Raw genomic sequence first — 19,082 nt, forward strand, 5'->3', positions numbered from 1 at the left:
GAGTGCTGCCGTTTCTGCAAATACCTCATGCAACAATTTTCTTTCATTTCTCCCTGGCTTCGCTTTGCTTACAGAGTACGGAGAAATTGCTCCCAAGCAAAGGGCCAGTTTGAGATCCACGCGCTATTTACGTCGCAAACCGATCTCGCCGAACTCCCCCAAACCAGATATTGTGTGGATTTTAAGAGTGTCCCTTGTGTTAAAAGTGCGTTTTCGCCTGCCCGTATTCCTACGTGTAGGAATCCTCTCGTGCGCTTCACTGGCTGACTTCCTGTAAGGCATTTTAGTTTGTTTACACCTCAGTTCTCCTCGTAAAAAAAATAGCTAAAACCTGCCTAAATGTTTAGGATCTACTGTCAACAGATGGAACAGAAGAGCTGAGTGTCGCTCTTCTTCGTTGGTGAAGAACAGAATGCCTAAGAATAGCTCTTAATCCCAAATCATAATACAGATCATGCTGATAGCCCAGAATATTTTTTTGAGTTCATTCATCAACACCAAAAAAAGAAGGTTTGTTGCAAGGCTTAGTTTTCAGGGAAAAGGATGGATACGACACCGTGCTTTGCCTTCTTGAATCTTACTGGTATCTCAGTCGCGGATACCAAGGAAATCAAACCAGCTAAGAGACCCAGGCTTACAGACGCGGGATTCTTTGGATGAAAGACTTATTTTTTGCGAAGGAAAACACAACCCCTCCTCATGGTGCAACTGTTGTTGTTATTTTTCATGTACAAGTGCCCGAAGAAACCTTGCCCCCACACGAGTTAACCCTCTTGGTACATTAATGGCATTTTCTCGGATGTCAGAAAGCATCTCGAGTCACGGCTGTTCATTTTTTATTCATTTGTCCATATGTCTTACACTTAATTTTCTGCTACACTACTTTACTTTTCCTGAGTTTGGCTGCATTTGTAACATCCATAACAAATGTATGTGATACGCATAGGGATTTTTGTTGTTGTTCCGCATCCCTACCGACACGGCGTGCACCGAGCTTGCAATGCACCACGGGACTTGTAAAGGTTCACATCTCCGCAGGAGGCAAGACCTATTTCAAAGCATGCTCAAATGACGGTCTTGGCTTAAAAAAAAGCCCTGCGCACGTCGTTATAATGCACGCAGGACATAGCTCACGGGAGAAATCAGCCAGCAGGCATAATAGATGATGAGATGACATCTTAAAAACAACTGTAAATATGGATTTGCTGTTCGGCTCCTGAACTACATTAAAATGAAAGCACTTAACAGGTTCTCATTATAAATTCTCTTTGCTCCGTTAAGCACTTTCCCTAGTGCTTTAGAAGTTAAATGTGTCCGGAATCAGCCTGAGTACCTATAAATAAATAGACACCACCAGAATAGTGAGAGGCATCATCGTCATCCAGCTGCAGCAACCTGTTTTGATGCCATGACCTTCGCTGGTTCACAGGAGGGTCATGTTCTCCCTGTGTCACATGATGAGCCCACCCAAAGAGGACTCCAGGGTAGGTCTGTGTTGACTTCTCAGGATGATTTGCCAAGGACACAGCCTGTGAGAAGACGAGGAGGTCCAGTTGCTGAAGGACGCTGCTGGAGCCCACACCACAGCAAAGGCAAAGGTCCAGGTATGGCCACCTAACCGAACGTTTGGAAGATGACTGGAGCCCTGGTTTGTCATCCAAAGAGCTAGAACATGCCCTCAACGGTCGTAAGAGATTCAACGGTGAGAGTGGATTAAAAATCACAGGTCAGGTTGTATTGGTTTGAAATGTAGATGTGTAGGACCCCCCTCTGTCCCTCCTCCCTCACATCTCTGTGAAGCAGGTGGGCGGAACTGTGCTCCTCGGGGACAATTTTCAATCAAATATAGGAAATAATTTAAGCAGGTCTACGTATGAACATATCTTCATTATTTGTGCTACGGTAGTGCCCAGAGGGTCGAGACGAGATCGGGGTTTCGTTGTCTAGTTAACGTAGAAACATACAGCAAGACTCTACTTCAAAGAGCTCATAGGAAAATACAGAAAATAGGGGGGAAAAAAAGAAGTTAATACTGTAGGGGCTGAAGACACACAAAAAATGGTGATTTGTCCATCATTTTGTGAGAAGTTTGTGACATACTGCAGATGTGAAGCCAAGTTCCCACTGTTCTCTATACTCCCTCACAAAACGAATGTTTTTTGTCTAAAGAGGGCTTCAACGCTCAGGTGGGAATTTTTCCAGGCCAAAAGTTTCAGATTTTGATGCCCCAGTCAGCAATCTACCTTACTCTTCCGGATCCTAAACACAAGGAATTGATTTTCAGGAGATCCTAGTACTCCCGATGCTTAAAAAATGTATCTAGTTGACTTCATTTAAACAGTGGATGAAACCTTTGGGGCATGGAAAAAATGTGCCAAAACGGACCTTTTGTGCTTTCCATTCACAAAGAAGCTACTACGCCCGTCCTCTATAATGATGGAAAATGCATTCTTGAATTTTACAGCTTTTGGTAGGTTGAACTTAATTGGACAAAGTTCTTCTCTGTTCCTACAGATTGTTCAGTTTACCAGAAAATGTAAATACATGCTAATTCTGTTGCGTTAGAGAAAGGATGATTCGCTGGTAGGTCTCTTATTTTATTGAAAGCGATACGTGAGCCCTTTATTACCCATTTTAGCCTTTCTGGTAGTGACTCTTTCCAAATTGCCTGATACATTTTATGAAATAATATCACAGAAATGCTGTCCTCATCCACTCCTGAAAGGCAGCTATTGCTGATGTACCAAGTGCCTGGAAGGAATAAAATAAAATTGTTTTTCTCCGGCTGGCGACACGGGAGAAACTCACTTGGAGAAGTTCACCATGGTGAACCACCATTAAATTTGCTAATACGATTTAAAGATATTTAGTTTTTTTAAAATGTGGATAACATTTCCCTAGATTCTGGTAAAACCTGCGTCTAAGCTTTGCTCTCCAGGGCAGGCGTATGTTGTCCAAGAGGTGGAACACATCGATTATTGTTTCTTTTGACGGAGTTGAATCTGCTGGCTGTTAGGTGCCCAGTGGCTATTTGTAAAATCATCCGATTCCCTCGGAGCTGTCTCACGCAGCAGGATCTCCAGCGGGAACTCCACCTGCTTTGGGCTCGTTCGTTGTGGCCCTGTAAGCTACATCCGATGGGGATGGAAGTACTTTTCTCCCCTGATTTCTGAATTCAATAACCCTTGTCTGCAGACTTTGTACTGCAATTTGACATTTGTCCTATTGATAGATTACCTTTTCCTGGCAATAAACTACTGTTACTAGGTCTAGGAATGGGCACTGGTGCTATTGATTGCTGGGTGTAATGTTTTCACAACGCCAGGCAGGAGCAAAGGAGGCCTTTCTCTGCTTGCTTTTGGAGATAATGGTGACTGACGGCTTTTCTGCCCTTTAGAGGGTCGTTCGGCATCGGTGGCACTGGAAGGACGCGTGGGGCAGAGACATAATTCTCTTGAAGACCTTTTCTCTTTTAAAAGGGCTTTTCCTGCAGGAGTTACTCCACTTAGAACAAAATATGGGATTTGTGTTTCCGCTCTTTTTGTTGCTAATAAAGAGGAGTCGGTATGTTTTTGGTGCGGCAAAGAGTGAGAGCAAGGGAGAGGACAGAAGTGTGCTGTGTCAGCAGCTGCCTTGGAACTGCCTCCGCGGCTCGGCATCAAAGCCAGGTTCCTGCTCTCATCACATTTGTGTGAGCACGTGTTAATTATCACAGAATGACTTAGGTTGGAAGGGATCTCTCAAGTCACGGGGTCCGAGTCTTTGTTCAAGCAAGGCCAGCTTTGAAGATGGCTCCGGGTCACACCAGCGTCATCAGCAGCTGACTTCTGAGGGCCTCCAGGGATGGGTGTTCCACAGCCTCTCTGGGCTCCCGCCTCAGCGCTTGGCAACCCTCGTATTTCTTTTTTTCCAAATAGCTAATAGGAATTTCTCTTACTACAACTTCCACCTGTTCCTTTTACTGCAGGATGTTGTCAAACCCCGTCTTGTTTGACAAGATGTCTTTGTTTTCCACCTTGTCTACCGGGAGGCCATGGCTCCTCATGATGGATACCTTACTACTGGCTCTGCCATCCCAAGGGTAGACTCCTGTAGCCCGTGGTTAAAAACAGCTTAGTTATGGGGGAAAAAAGCGCAAAAGATGGGAACTTTCTTCCTCGGCAAGCTTTGGAACGTTATTATACTGTACTCAGACGCTGAAGCTCAAGTAGAGTAAAAGGGATCAGATCCTCAACAAGTTGCTACTTCACGTTTTGTTAGAGTCAAGAAAGGCACTGACAAAGGCATTGTGAGAAGATTATTGAATGTATAGTGTATCTTTACTGCTATTTTACAAGTAAATATTTATAGTTAATGTTTATTGAGTGCATATAGTAAGTATGTGTGGAAGAAATTCAGGTGTTTTTCAGTGGAAGGCAGTAGCTTCGAGTGGTACGATGGGATGAGCAACGTTTTTGTGATGCTCAGGAGATCCCGTCTTAGCTTTGGCTCTCCCGGGGTACCGGTCCGTAGAGCACTCTGCAGGTCCCTCCTCTCAGGTAGTTGCTAAAGTGGGAAATGAGAAGAGGACTTGAGAAGGAATTTTTATTTGAGACGGAAAGGAGCTGATCAGGAAAATCAGCTGAGTGCGCCTCCCTCTTTCCAACTCTGTTGTTTAAGGTGAGGAGCTTTCCTCGGGTTGTAGTTCACATCTACTTGTCAAACGTTTATTTTCTATTTATAGCTTAAAGAGAAAATTAAATCAGACATGAAGACTCAACATTTGTCGAAAGACCCCATGTAGTGCCTCTAGAACGTCACAATTTTAGCCTTTTAAAGAAGAAAATAGCTGTGGTAGCTGGAATGAGTTGCTGTTTGTTGATTATTTTCTTTCCGGTAACAACATCTGTCAGTAGAAGAAATTGATTTTGTTCATACTTGGTTTGAACTTCTTGCACTTTTCCTTTTTTTTTTTTTTTTATTTAAGTTGAACTGCAGAACACAACTTTATTTCCACAGCATGTTCCACACCGACACTGACATGGGGAATTCTTGGCTGATGCTCTAATTAGAGCTGAATTCTCAGCTTCTTCAAAGGCAAGAAGAGATTTCTTCTGCCAGAAAAAAAAGCGTATCGTTCTCCTTCTCCTGCTCCAGAATAGCAAATACAAACGGTAACATCATCGTTAGAGAGCTGTGTTCCTCGCTGCGGTGAATAGGAGTCGGTGGAGAAAAAAATCAGGATTTACCTCTGAATTCTTGCAGTTGCACTGCAATCTCTAAAGCCCCATTTCTTTGTTTATTTGCCTTATTGTTGCCAGGAGCGCTAACGACCCTTCTGTTCCATTACCTGCCGCACTATTAGTAGGTTTGCACTAAAAAAAACTTCCCTCATTTGAACCCCCGCTCCACTCAGTGGCATTTAAGCAAAAAAAGAGCACCAGAATGACCCCCGTAAGTATTATTAATACTCAGCGCGGTTCAAAAAGCAGCTCTCTGCCACATGATAATATTAATGCTTTTCTCATTTTTTCACTGTATTGGACTAAACCGAACTCTGCTACTGTGTTCAAACGCCGTACCGTGGCAAATTGCCTTTTCCCCTCTTATCTAAGAGGAGACTCAAGCAATTATTTATTGCTCCAGTTAGCAGCAGCTCAAATTAACCACCTGAATTTTTCATGTTTTTAACAGAAAGCTACAGATCGCGTCCTCATCCCAAGCTTAGCTCATTTTTGCAAAGGTAACCTCACCCAACCTAGTTATAAACATAAATCATACGTCACTCTGCTCAATTTATAAAATTTGGTGGACCATACATTGTGCTATATGGGCAGTGGTAATGAAGTATGTGCTAAATAGTCTCCGTTTTTAAATTTTCCGTGAACTTATCACATCTTTTCCACCTAATTTATCATTTTCTGCGAGTATATTTTTCATGATCGAATTAATAGTAGATCACTCCTTTTGCTTATTCGTTATTGGGAATACACAGTGTGTTTTGATTAGACGTGACGGTTCGATGGGGCTTTGGGGGTTTTGGCGGTAATTTCTAGAATCAGGTTTCTCGAGTAATGGTTCACATTTGAAAAAATCAGTGTTGAGGGTGATGTTCTTTTCTGACCAATGTCTCGTTATTTAAAATTTAAGCCAAGTAAAGTCCAGACATCTGTGCTGTGGCCATAACCAGTGGAGATATGCACCGATACTTGGAGGCTGATTCATCTTCCCCTTCTTAAATACCTCCCTTAGCGTGGGATGAATTGTCCTTCAGAGTCTGGGTGATGGCAATCCCAGGCACAAACACAGGTTGGGAGGAGAATGGCTTGGGAGCAGCCCTGAGGAGAAGGACTTGGGGATGTTGGTGGATGAGAAGCTCAACATGAGCTGGCAGCGCGCGCTTGCATCCCAGAAACCCCCCGCAGCCTGGGCCGCATCAAAAGAAGTGTGGCCAGCAGGGCAAGGGAGGTGATTCTACCCCTCTGCCCCGCTCTTGTGAGACCCCACCTGGAGTACTGTGTCCAGCTCTGGAGCTCTCAGCACAAGAAGGACACGGAGCTGTTGGAGCGGGGCCAGAGGAGGCCCCGGAGATGCTGGGAGGGCTGGAGCCCCTCTGCTGGGAGGACAGGCTGAGAGAGCTGGGGGGGTTCAGCCTGGAGAAGAGAAGGCTCCGCGGAGACCTTCCAGCCCCTGCCAGTCCCTCAAGGGGCTCCAGGAAAGCTGGGGAGGGACTCTGGATCATGGAGGGGAGCCATGGGACCAGGGGGAAGGGTTTTAAACTGGAAGAGGGGCAATTTAAATGAGATATTGGGAAGAAATTTTTCACTGTGAGGGTGGTGAGCCCCTGGCCCAGGTTGCCCAGAGAAGCTGTGGCTGCCCCATCCCTGGAGGGGTTCAAGGCCAGGTTGGCCGGGGCTTGGAGCAACCTGGTGTGGTGGGAGGTGTCCCTGCCCAGGGCAGGGGGTGGCACTGGGTGGCCTTTAAATGTCCCTTCCAGCCCAAACCATTCTGTGCTTCTATGATTCGGTCAGTATAGGGACAGCCCTTAAAAACTAAACCACAGGCCTGATTTATGGAAAGCAATCGGATGAATACGCTGTCCCATCTCTAAATGTCCCCTCAGGATAGTCACCACCTTCACTGCTGGTAACAGCGAATGCCTGGTACGTCTCAAAGTCCTAAAAATTCCTCTTTTGGTATTCTTCCCTCTATTAACCAAAGTCTGCCCTAGTGAATGGTCTGCGTTAACCCCTCGCCAGGCATCTTTCAAAGCTCCTAAATAGACACAACAGCCCGGGCACGGGTAGAAGCAAGAGATGGAGTCGGTCTAGATTCTGCATATGAATTTCTTTGGCAGAAACTACCGAACGTGACGTTCTTAAACCCTCAGCTAAATAACGACTTTGTGTCTCAACAAATAAATCTTCGCGTGGAATCTGGAGAGTTGCAACACTTAGTTAAATTAGAAATTAAAAGTAGTATGCTAATACACAGTGGAAAATGAAAATACATGCTACATCTCTGTGAATGCGAAGTCATTTCCTTATGAGTAATGATATTACAGCGAGTACCAACGGAATTAATAACTGTACAATACTTAGCGCAGGGAGTTATTAATGCACCCGTCATTCATTTGGCAATTTTTAAAGTTTGGCTCTTTTGCAATAGAAGCCCAGAAGTCACCTGAATATTAAACAAATATGTCAGTGTTTCTGCTGGACGTAAAATTAAGTACAAAATATGTGGGTGGAAAGGATATTAGTAACAATATGCAATAAGTACTTAAAGATTATTTACTCATTTCGGATTCGGTGTAATAGTATTAATCATGCTGAGCTGATTTGGTGCTAATGTAGATGAAATAGGTAATTCTGCAGCGGGTCTTTTGCAATGTCACGTTAATAAATGCCTGTTCACACGCGAGCGTTAGTTATTTTTCAGTAAAGGACTTTGAGGAGGCAGTTCCCATCTTTGGCAGGTGTATGAGCACCCGCTATTTTCAGCCGCAATTTTCTTTTGTACAAATAAAAAATTAACAGCTAAAAAAAGCAAACAAACTGGGGATGGAGCAACTCACGTGGAAAAAAAATCAGGAAAATGGATTGCCTTGTTTTTCTCGGGAAACGGCAGCAAAAAGCAACGTGGAACTGACCTGCTCGTTTCACTTTGTTTTCATTTAGGGACATATTTAGAGTAAACCAGGCCACGCAAAGCAGCGCACCCAGAAATTAATTCCCGTCTGCTATTTGTTGCCTGCCCCATCCTTCATATTTACAACGTAGCGTGAGGAGTTCTCAGTGAGATAAAAGGTGGTAAAATGGATATTACCGATGAAATTCTGGCGTCGAGAAATTAAAGAAGGGAGGCTTTTTGCTCAGCGTCCAAGAAAATTGATTATCGGGGTGCGTGAACTGCTGCGGGCTGGGTTGAGGAGCAGGAGGGCTGGACGCCCGCGGCTCATGGTGTGGATTTCAGGATCCCGCGGCTGGTGACCCTCAACCATCTCTTCCCCCACGGGCCCCGGGATGGCGGCGTGTCCTCAGGAGGGGCTGTGTGGGGCTGGATCGCCGTGTCCCCGGCTCCATCCGGCAGGGTGATACTGGTACCCGCAGCATCCCTCGCCGCCCTTTAGCCCTACACGTAGCCCCGTGTCTGAGGCTTCCTCTGCTCCGAGCGATGGGTCAGGAGGTCCGGCGGATGCACAGAGTTGGTTTTAGCGCTTTTTTGCAGACAAAACTGCAGGTTATTGCAAGAACTTCAGCTCACCGCTGATGAAGGTCGCACCCGCAGACTGAGATAAGTGAAGCCTTTGGAAAGGAGACAAATACGATGGGCAGCAGTTGTGCTCATCGCTTACGTTGCACGGGCGTTTGCTTAACTTTATGTTATTTTTTCTTGCTTTTCAGGAAAGCGCTCGTCCATTCTGTACCCCAGATCTGCCTTTTAACAGTGTGTGCTTTGTTTTGCCTTCTTTTTTTCCCTCCTGCAGAGCCAAGTTCGCATTACGTGATTTCCCTAAAGGCCTTTAACAACGCGGGCGAAGGGGTGCCTCTGTACGAAAGCGCGACCACCAGGTCGATGACAGGTGAGCTGGTTCACGATCTGCTCCCCATCACTCACCGTTCGCTTTGCAAAGGTGCACATCAGGCACAGCGTTTTGGTCAAGGCCCTGGAAGAAAAGAGCTCCGCAACCTCCGGGTCCCCGCTAGAATAAATCAGCTTCATTTGCCGCTTTATTGTAACTACACAGATAGAATGAATTATTTACCCTTTCCAGAAATCGGCTGTAGAAATTTAATGGGATGCTCACAACTGCTTGCTCTTTGGTGCGGGTTGGCTTGGGAGAAGCATGACTCCCAAACAATTTAAATATTTAAAGATCCAGGCCGGATAGTGGTGAATAACTTCGCTGAATTAAGCCCAGATGAATTTTATTTTTTTTTTCTTCGTTTTTAAAGCAGTTTAAATGAAAACGAATTAGTTAAATACCACACGGTCATCATGCACATTTACAGAAGCACGTAGAGGGCTTGCAAAAGGTGAAGGAATATACTGATAGATTTTCCTGGCAGGGTAAAGCTGGCAGAAGGGATTACCCAGCGGTAACGGAGCTTTTAGGCAACTGTTTTTCTCTGATGCGTTGCTGGGACCCTAGCAAAGTTATAAAATCAGAATTATTCTTGTGCGGCACTGTCTTTCGGCCTGCCTCGTGGTTTTCCCGCGACCACTGGTGTGTGGGTGGGACTGACGAAAGATTAAAAGAACACAGAACTGAGGAAAAAAAAAAAAAACCCAAAACCCCGATGTTTTTCCTCTGGAGTGACACCATCCTTTGGCGAAGGTTTTTTTTCTCGCGTTCCACCCATGGTGTTCAGAGCTGCCTGGAAGGGGAGCTGTGTCACTGAGAGCAAACCCGATCACCGACGCTGGCTTGGGTGGACCACGAGGAAGAAATCACCCAAATGGCGCTTCTGTGGCTCCACGAGGAAAAACAGCTTTTATCCGTATGGTTTTGTGAAGTATTCCCATAAGAAATCTTGGAAAGTCAGAAGGAGAAAGATGAAAAAAAAAAAAAGAGATTAATTACACAATCAAGGGCAACCGTAACAAGCTGCATTAGATATAATAAGTGTCAGGAAACTTCTGGCTCAAAATTGTTAATCTTCCTTCTTGCGTGGAGTCTATAGAGGTCATTCTGGCTGAGTGTGTCTTGTAAAATCTTTTTCCAGTGAGTTTGCTTCAGGATCCATATATATTTTTTAAGTTTTTTGTTCCCTGTCGATTGTATTTAAAAATTACCCGGCTGGCCGGTGGGATTTGATTTTATGTCTGCGTATAATCTCTCGTAAACGAAACAATATCCAGGTGTGAAAAAGGTAATTCAGACTTGGGCTCTCTTTCGGTGAACTGATGATCATCTGCGAGAAACCCACCTCGGTGGAGACTTCCATGCCCGGAGCTTCCCACCACCTACGGGATGCAGCCTCTGAAAGGAGCCGGTGGCCTGCATCATTCCTGGAGGAACATCTCAAAAAAGGCTTTTAGCAAAGCACGGGAACTGCGTTCCCCAAGCAGCGGCTGAGCTGACGCACCCTAGACACCAAAAAAACCCCAAAACTCTGGGTTTGCGTGTCCCTTTGGTGTATAAACAGACATATTTTGGTGTCTGCTTGTGTGGATACGATGTGCAAAATAAAGTTCTGTAAGCGCAATATTCGCGAAACAACCCCAAAGAGGGCAAGAAACTGTTTCCCGTCAGGAGATTGCAATTGCCGAGTGACAGATGTCTGCGCGTAAATCATAGCAAATGAAACTGTGGTGGGAAGTGGAGGGCAGTATTTAGGGCCCTATTTTCAACCGCCGCCGGATTATAGACGTTTCCCTCTTCCTCAGGTCAGTGGTGACGTTCAGAAACTAAATTATCTTGATTGATCGCGTCTGACAGTTTATTCTGCTAAACCCAGCTTTTTCCCATAATCTCCTCTACAGCAGGACTTTAGTTTTCAGTATGGGAAAGACAGGAGAAAGGAAGCGCGGTATTTGTTAAAATGCCAGCTCGGCTCCAGGTACATTGACTGCCGTCATTACTTTGTAAAAAAAAAAATCCAAACCAAGAGGCAAGCTCACCGTTCAAAGTTTACGGCCAGTTCTTTTGGAAAACTTTGGTTCAGGAAAAGAAACTGTCAACTTTCCACTTGCAGAAGCTCGATTCACCAGGATGGGGCAAAAAAGAGATTCACCTGCCTGTCCCTCTGCATGTGGATCGTGTGTTGGGGTTTTGGATCACTGCAACAGCAACCAGGTTGCTTCATTTCCTTCAACGCTCGTATTCAAACTCCTTACGAAGCAGCTTTTGATGAACGAAGACAACAGAAGGAGCAGGTGGAACCTAATGGCTGATCATACATTTCAAACGTCCTCCTCTCCTCTGTTTTCGCTTCTGAAGGCTGTGGCCTCCCAAAGTTCTGAATAATGAATTACAAAACCATAAAACCAGGGGGTGATCAAAGGGTGTCAAGAGCTGGAATTGGACATGGAGCAGACAAACTGTGGCAACTCTCAGTGAGGAAGTATTAGAGTCATCTATGCTTTGATTAATTAATTAGCACGTTATTTTAAGGGGAAAAAAAAAAAACCCAAGCAACCTTTTGGCGTGCTTTTGCTGCACTTCACACACGGCGTTTTGAAATTGTGTTCAGAAAAATCACAACTGGTAAATAACGAGTCTGTAAGTATAGTTCTATAAGACAGGCCAGAAGCTGACCGGGTGCTTCAACAAGGACCGGGATATTTAAACCAAGTAGAAACGGTCTCTGGTTCCCGCGTGGATGCTGTCACCGTGCAGCCCCAAAGGGAAGAGCCAGCAGGTATCTCAGTAATTAAGCTGTCCAGAATTTGCTCGTGACATTGCACAGCCCATGGTGCTCAGCATCTTCTCCCCAAAGACCCCCCTGGTCACAGACACGTGGGACAAGAGGAAACGGCCTCCAGTTGCGCCAGGGGAGGTTTAAATTAGATATTAGGGAAAATTTTGACACTGAAAGGGTTGTCACACATCAAACAGGCTGCCTGGGGAAGTGCTGGAGTCGCCATCCCTGGAGATACTTAAAAGATGGGTAGATGTAGCGCTTAGAGACACGATTTAGTGATGGGTTTTGTCAGTGTTGGGTTGGTGGTTGGACTCGATGATCTGAAAGGTCCCTTCCAGCTTAGGTGATTCCGTGATTCTATGGGAGAGGAACTGTGCTTGTTCCTCGAGAAGGAAGCCCACTTGAAGATAAATCCACGTCTCCACGCCTGGACGTGCCCATTTATCACGCTGATGGTATTACACCGACAATTGCAAGATCTTCGCTTAAGCAGTGAAATTGTTATCTTCTGTTTTGCTTAACAAACATTTAAGCAGATGCAGAATATGTTCCTTTCAAGAGCCCAAAACAACAAAAGGGGCTGCCGAGAGAGAGAAAAGCATAGGTACCTCCTGCACGTCTGAGACCATGTCGTGTCTATAAATCAGGTTGGAAGATGACGCACTCTCCACTTTGTAGGTGTTTCCAAGAGTGTATCAGTTAAGTGATTCTGTGTTTTGAAGAAAATGTAAATCATTTTAAGGAGAGGCCGTGCGCTGACTTCATCTCGTGTGAGGAAAACGCGGCGTACCTGGAAGTGTTTAAACAAGTCGTGCAAAATAGCACTTTGCGCTGGTTAGTTTTGTTGTAGTGATGTAACTGAAAATGTTGCTGGTGCGTTCTCATTTTGCATTAATGCCTTTCTTTCTGTTCCCCTCATGTTCCTCCTCCTCATTAATGCCATGCATTTAACCCATTGTGATGTGTGCCCCTTGGTGGCTGTTTGGTTTTTTTTTGGTTTGTTTTCTTTTGTTGTTTTTCTGTTTAACTTACCTTATTCATTTATTTTGGAATGCTCATTTGGTGATGTATGGACCCAGACCCCATTGATCCATTAGAAGTTGATTTTTATCCTTTGCTTGATGATTTCCCTACCTCAGTCCCAGATATCTCCACCCCCATGCTCCCACCAGTAGGTGTCCAGGCTGTTACACTTACGCATGACGCAGTGAGGGTCATCTGGGCAGACAACTCTGTCCCAAAGAACCAAAAGACTACGGAGGTTCGCTTCTACACGGTCCGATGGAGAACGAGCTATTCGACAAGCGCTAAGTACAAGGTGAAATTTTAACACGTTACGAATTTATGAGCGATTTCATCTGTTCGTATTTGATTTGGAAAGGCTCTGAATTGGCTTTTATGAACAACCCTCCACCAAAAGTCCCGTTCCAGCCAAAGGGCGACCTGCCTAACTGCTGCTTCCTAGAAATCCATGCGTTCAATTGGATGAAAATGCTGTATTTTAATTCCAGGTGATCTTTAGTCTTTAGCAATCAGATATAAATTAGTCACAGATTTGGTAGCACAACAGCGTAGCACGAATGGGAAGAAATACCAGTTGCACCCAACAAAGTATGGCAATTCCACCCGCCCGTATTACGTATTCCCAAACAGCAAAAAATGAAGGTTAGTTTATGAGAAAACTCAATTTGAACGGAGATGACAGCGCCGTGCTACGTTCTCTATGAGCATTTCTTTTCATGTCCCAATGAAAGCAGTACCAAGACCCGTGCGGTGCCGCAGAGATACGGTGGGACAAGGAATGGGAAGGAACAAGCCCAGCCTTTAGGCTTTTTTTGTTTGCTTGTTTTTGAACAAGAAGCTGCTTTTCCCCGCTATCGTCAGCTTTGTATATTGCATCTCGTATAACATCTCCGCCTTCCCCGTGATGAGCATGTCCTTCCTCCCGTGCCCTACCATAATAGTTGTTATCGCTTGCCTAAAGGATCGTATTGATCCATAGGGAGTTGTTTGCGATGGAAGGATTTTTATACTATGTTTTGGTTTTTACTGTTCTCTGTCGTAACAAAAGCAGCCTCGTACAAGTCATTTTAACAAGGGCTGAGGAACAGGCCGTGCTTTATCCCACTGAGGGTCCTCCGATTAGAGCCTGAGTGATGTGTCAGAATATAGGTTGGCCTTTCTAAACCCCAGAGGCTGGTTCTCAACTTCTCCCAGGTTTGGGGTACACCTGTCCTACAGACTCTAATCTCAAGATCTTTCCCAGATAGTTTTTGGAAGGAATGATGGCGGAGAAGCCTTCAATCCCTTTTCCGAGCGTGACTTTTCAGCTCTTCCCCTTACGCGTCTCCATCAGAATTTGGCTTGCTGGCACGCGGCTGAGTCCGTGTGCTGCCGTGAGCTATCGATTTCATAGAATCATAGATCATAGAATTGTTAGGGTTGGAAGGGACCTTAAAGACCATCTAGTTCCAACCCCCCTGCCCTGGGCAGGGACACCTCCCACTGGATCAGGTTGCTCAGAGCCCCATCCAGCCTGGCCTTAAAGACTTCCAGGGATGGGGCTTCCACCACCTCTCTGGGCAACCTGGTCCAGTGTCTCACCACCCTCATGGGGAAGAACTTCTTCCTAACGTCCAGTCTGAATCGACCCATCTCTAGTTTTAATGCATTCCCTCTAGTCCTACCATTACCCGACATCCTAAAAAGTCCCTCCCCAGCTTTCTTGTAGGCCCCCTTAAGATACTGGTAGGCTATGCAGCTGTGAGAAGCTCTTAGGTAATTAAGAGGTGCCAAAACGATGCATTGTAATATTTTGCATGCCCTACCTTGATGCGAATCCTGTTTCGAGATGGATTTCCCTGCCCAACAAAACGAGGACTGTAGCACAGGGAAGCGCAGCGAGTCCCAGTTTCAGCTCTGGGGATGAAATCAAGGCTCCAGAAAAGGCAACTTTGTGTTTTGCTGCTCACAGTCAATCATACTGTTTTCTCTAGTTTCCTAATGCATGTCCTGAGCGGAACGCAGAGGAAAATGGTGGGTGACCAACAAAAATGATCAAAAATAGCCCTATTAATGTGCTGTTCTGGAGAAGAACATCCTGCTTGGAGGTGTCGAGCTCGTTGGCCTTCTGCTAACATGAGCAGATGGACATCTCTCGCAGAGCCACCACGAAGGGCTCCAGGAGCCATCAAGGAGCAGGAGACTGAGGAGGAGAGGAGCAAGAGTGAAATTACCTTTTTTTTCACCACCATCACTAGTTTGGCCAGTCTTGGGGGGTGGCACATAAAGAGCCAGTCGGGTTCATTTATTCCAGTTCAATCACCCAGAAGCGGAAACAATAGAAGAACTTTCAAGAGGGTCTGCTTTCTTGAAATAACCACATTTTTTAAGGAAACAAGATCAAACCCATTATGTTATTCTTTGAAAACAGTGGGGGAAGGCTCACAAATAGTTTCCCAAAGCGCTTGCCCTGTGCGTTGGCATTGAATTTCCAAGTCTTTTGAGGTTTTCCCATTGAAGCCTCCCGTTGCTTCAAAAATGTGTACCAAATCTAATATAATGGAGGCTTGAGCCTTTCCCGTTGAAGTGGGAAGCGTATAAATTTAACTTCGCCCTGCCAACTTCACTTTGTACAGGCCGTCCCGAACGGGCATGGCGTGGCATCGCTAAAGGTACTTGCTCCGGTTACACCCCCTTCATCTCAACGTGGAATTAACTTCGAGGATGTTTGCGACTGTTGAAATGCTAATGTTTAGTATGGAGCGAAACAGTCGAAGAAAAACCCTCAGCTGGAGACAAATAACTTTCTTTTCACACAAAAGAACCCCCTGTCTTTATGTTCCGCTAAAGACTGGTTTGTCCAGGAGTAGGTTCAAAGCCTGTTGGTTTTTCCAGCTGTGTTTTTCCTGATCAGGTGTAATATCTGAGCACTTCCGTAGTACGAGTTATCAGATTTAGTTGCCCTCAGTCATGCTGAGGAGTATTTTACGCCATAAATCATTTCATTTCTTCCAACATCTTTTCTGGGGGAGAAAATTATTATTCCCTAAATTGAAATCCAGCCTTTAGCCAAAGAATAACTTGTGTAAAGTCAAGGAGGTAGATTTTGCCGTCTTTGGCAAGCGAGTAGTTTGGCCGTGTAGTTCGTGAACACGTAGTTTATAAGGGCTGTTTTTGCTTCTCCCTTTTTATAGAGGGAGATTCTCTGCTGGAGTAAAGCCCTAGTACAGACAAATTGCAAAACCTGCTATATTTCCAAGAACTAGGAGTTTGAATTGAGCATGAAGATGATAAAATTCGGTATTGTGTTAAGTCTTCCTATCAAGTAGCATGCAAAGCATCTGCCAGAGCGCTCGTCATAAAGCAGTTCAGTGTGTAGGCATGTAGAGCCCGTGCATTAATGTCTCTGCAAAATACATTTCTCCCGCTCCCCCTTGAATATTAGTGCTTCGTTCTGTGCTGTGCTGCAAATCTGACGTCCCGTTTTTAGTAAAGGTGGATTTCTTTTTGAATCGTCTGATGATTGGCGTCAGAATGGCATTACCGACGCGTGCCAGCGAGAGGCCTCCTTGTGGGCCGCTTCCCAGATGTGAACATGGAGGTAGTCTTCTGGTGGGAAGTCATATCGCCTTGTCCTTACTCAGTCAATTTTAGATTTATGGGTCTATAAACGTGCAAAAATACACAGCCCCTTTAACTCACTGTAAGGCGTTGATGCTGGAGGATTGCACGCTGTGGCTCGAAAAGCGTGGGAATTGATTTTATTCAGTTGGCACCAATTTGTCCGACAATTTTCTTCTCACTTGTCTCCTTTGATGCTAGTGCAGTTTGGCTGGAATTGTTCCTTACTGCAGGCAGAGGTAAAAAGCTAAATCAGCCCAAAATAAACGAACGGTTTAATATTCACATCGACATCAGTATGTTTAGTTGGTCATAACTTATCACAGTGAGGCAAATCGATAATAGGTTTCAAATATAATCTAATATATATAAACACGTTGTATTTAACCAAGCAGAAGTGTGTTTATGAATACAAAAATGCATTTTTATGCAGAGGTCATGTTTCGATCTCTACCATAAATATGTGTTGTTTTGATCTCTACCATAAATACATGTTAACCCCAGGAACTGGGAAGCCTTAGAACCATTCTAGAGGTAAAAATGCTTTCTGAGCCTCCACTAAAAATCAGTGGATATTAAAAACATTCTTTTTTAGAAGGAACCCATCGAAGAAGCTGGAAATGAGTGTCTAAGTTATGGAAATGTTCTTATTTTTCATCCTCGTGTGGGCATAGATGAAGGACGTAGAGCCTAGCTTCCAATTTACATCTGAAAAAAAAAGCATGGCAAATTGCTTTGTCTGGGAAAAGAGAAAGAGAAAGCATCACAATAATTGATTTAACTGCCTAAATTACAGGCAGCAAGTTCAGTATCATATTTATGGTACTAAAAATACTCCCACTAAGGTACGCGGTAGCAATAGAGCTTTTTGGCTTGAAAAAGGAGTCCATTGTTAACTGTGTTTTGCTTGGCTGCCAGCAAAAAGAGTGGCTTTAAAGACTTTCTTCGCTCTGTCTCTTTGCAGTCAGCAGATACGACCGCCCTGAGTCACACAGTGACCGGTCTGAAGCCCAACACCATGTACGAGTTCTCCGTCATGGTCACCAAAGGTCGGCGGTCCAGCACCTGGAGCATGACCGCGCACGCCACCACCTATGAAGCAGGTACGGCAAGAGCTGCTGGAAAGGCTTTCTTTGGGTTTTTATTTGTCATCAAAAGCCTTGTTCGAGTTCATCCGACTGCGTACATGCAAAATGAGCTGTATTTCTTGGCTTTTTTTCATGGGTAGCAAAGCAGAGCGGTCGTTCTACTGAGCTCTGGTGTCGCTGCAAGAAGGGAGGAGATGGTAGTGCGTGTGTGTAATATTTTGCCCCGTAATGTAATGAATATCTGTGACTTTTAATGCTAATGCCTTAAAATGGTTTTCACTTTTCAAAGAAACCCAAGATCAGGTGAGAACAATTATTCTGTTATTATTCGATAATGATTTTGCTACTTTAAAATTTTGACTGATGAAGTTTTGCGTGGTTTTGTCTCAAGTTCATGAGTTCCCATCTTACCTGCTTAGTAAAAAAGCCTCCATGACTGCTTCTATCTATCACAAATCCTTCTTGACTCGAGGTCTTGACCCATAGTTCTGCTCCTAATACTATGTGGACATATTTTAAGCTCTTTGCCGTGCACTGTGTTGGGGACCAACGCATCTGTCCAGCCAAGACCTACAGTCAGAGATACAGCGATCTCTGTAGATACAGAGATACAGCGATCTCTGACAGGGAAGCCGCCTGTGCAAAATTAGAGACAGCTGTATTTCATTTCCAGCAAACAGCCGTTGTTAAGATTAACAACATGCTTATAATAAACAGGTACACTTTGAAGACTTAATTTAGCTGCTCTTCTCAAGCCCTTGAGTGCTATTTTCCAAGCAGATGCTATGACCTGAAAGATACTTCAGCTTCTCCAGGGGATGGACTAAATGCAGTTTTGATAACAGACGGTGGATACAGATGATATGGAACCCGAGTTCAGTGGGATAGAAGTATTTGAAAAGGGATGGAGACATAGCGATCTCTGCAGAAAAGAACATCCTCTCCAGAGCTTCGTTGTTTTTTTCTCTTTTGTGTGCCTTCAATTAACCGCAGTAGGGAAATCGCGTGCCTGGGCTTTACCTCCAGTTATCCCGTAGGCATTAATGCAAGCACATACCCTTATCCCTTGGCTGTCTTTAAACAAGGGTAGGGTCTTCCGTTAAATTTGTGTTTCTTTTAGAATAATAGCCCCCCCCCCCACTTTCTGAAAATCCCAAGTAGATTTGCTTTTAAACAACTCCACTGAACTGCATGAGGCTGGGTACCGCAGAACTACTAGATTTTCCACAGCCTTTATGGTTGCCTAGATATCTTGCTTATAGTCCGTGGATAAGAACGTCTATGGTTTGGCTTAAAAATATTTTTCTTCTTCGTCTCTTGTAGGCAGCAATGTACATTTGGCCACCAGTGTAGGGTAGTACCTGCTATGTTTTCCTGAGGGTGACTGCTGGCCTTGAAAACGCTCCAGGTGCCGTTACAAATCAGTGTCTACCAGCAGATACCAAATGAAGTCTGCTGGTAAATATTGATTTGTTGGGTTTGTTTTTTTTTTTTTTTTGATGAAAACCACAGTACACGCCAG

At 44.6% G+C, this 19,082-nt stretch overlaps 1 protein-coding gene across 1 annotated transcript in view; it reads left to right on the top strand.

Annotated features, from left to right (window-relative positions):
* The window catches only part of LOC128902487 (netrin receptor DCC-like), a 592,493-nt gene that overhangs the window by 514,626 nt on the left and 58,785 nt on the right, over positions 1-19,082 (top strand). The window contains exons 16-18 of the mRNA XM_054185611.1: positions 8,969-9,064; positions 12,929-13,167; positions 17,437-17,575. Of these exons, the coding sequence (XP_054041586.1) occupies positions 8,969-9,064; positions 12,929-13,167; positions 17,437-17,575 (474 nt within the window). The remainder of the gene's footprint in view (positions 1-8,968; positions 9,065-12,928; positions 13,168-17,436; positions 17,576-19,082) is intronic.

The sequence above is a fragment of the Rissa tridactyla genome, chromosome Z (assembly GCF_028500815.1).
Source record: "Rissa tridactyla isolate bRisTri1 chromosome Z, bRisTri1.patW.cur.20221130, whole genome shotgun sequence".
Taxonomy (NCBI): Eukaryota; Metazoa; Chordata; class Aves; order Charadriiformes; family Laridae; genus Rissa; species Rissa tridactyla.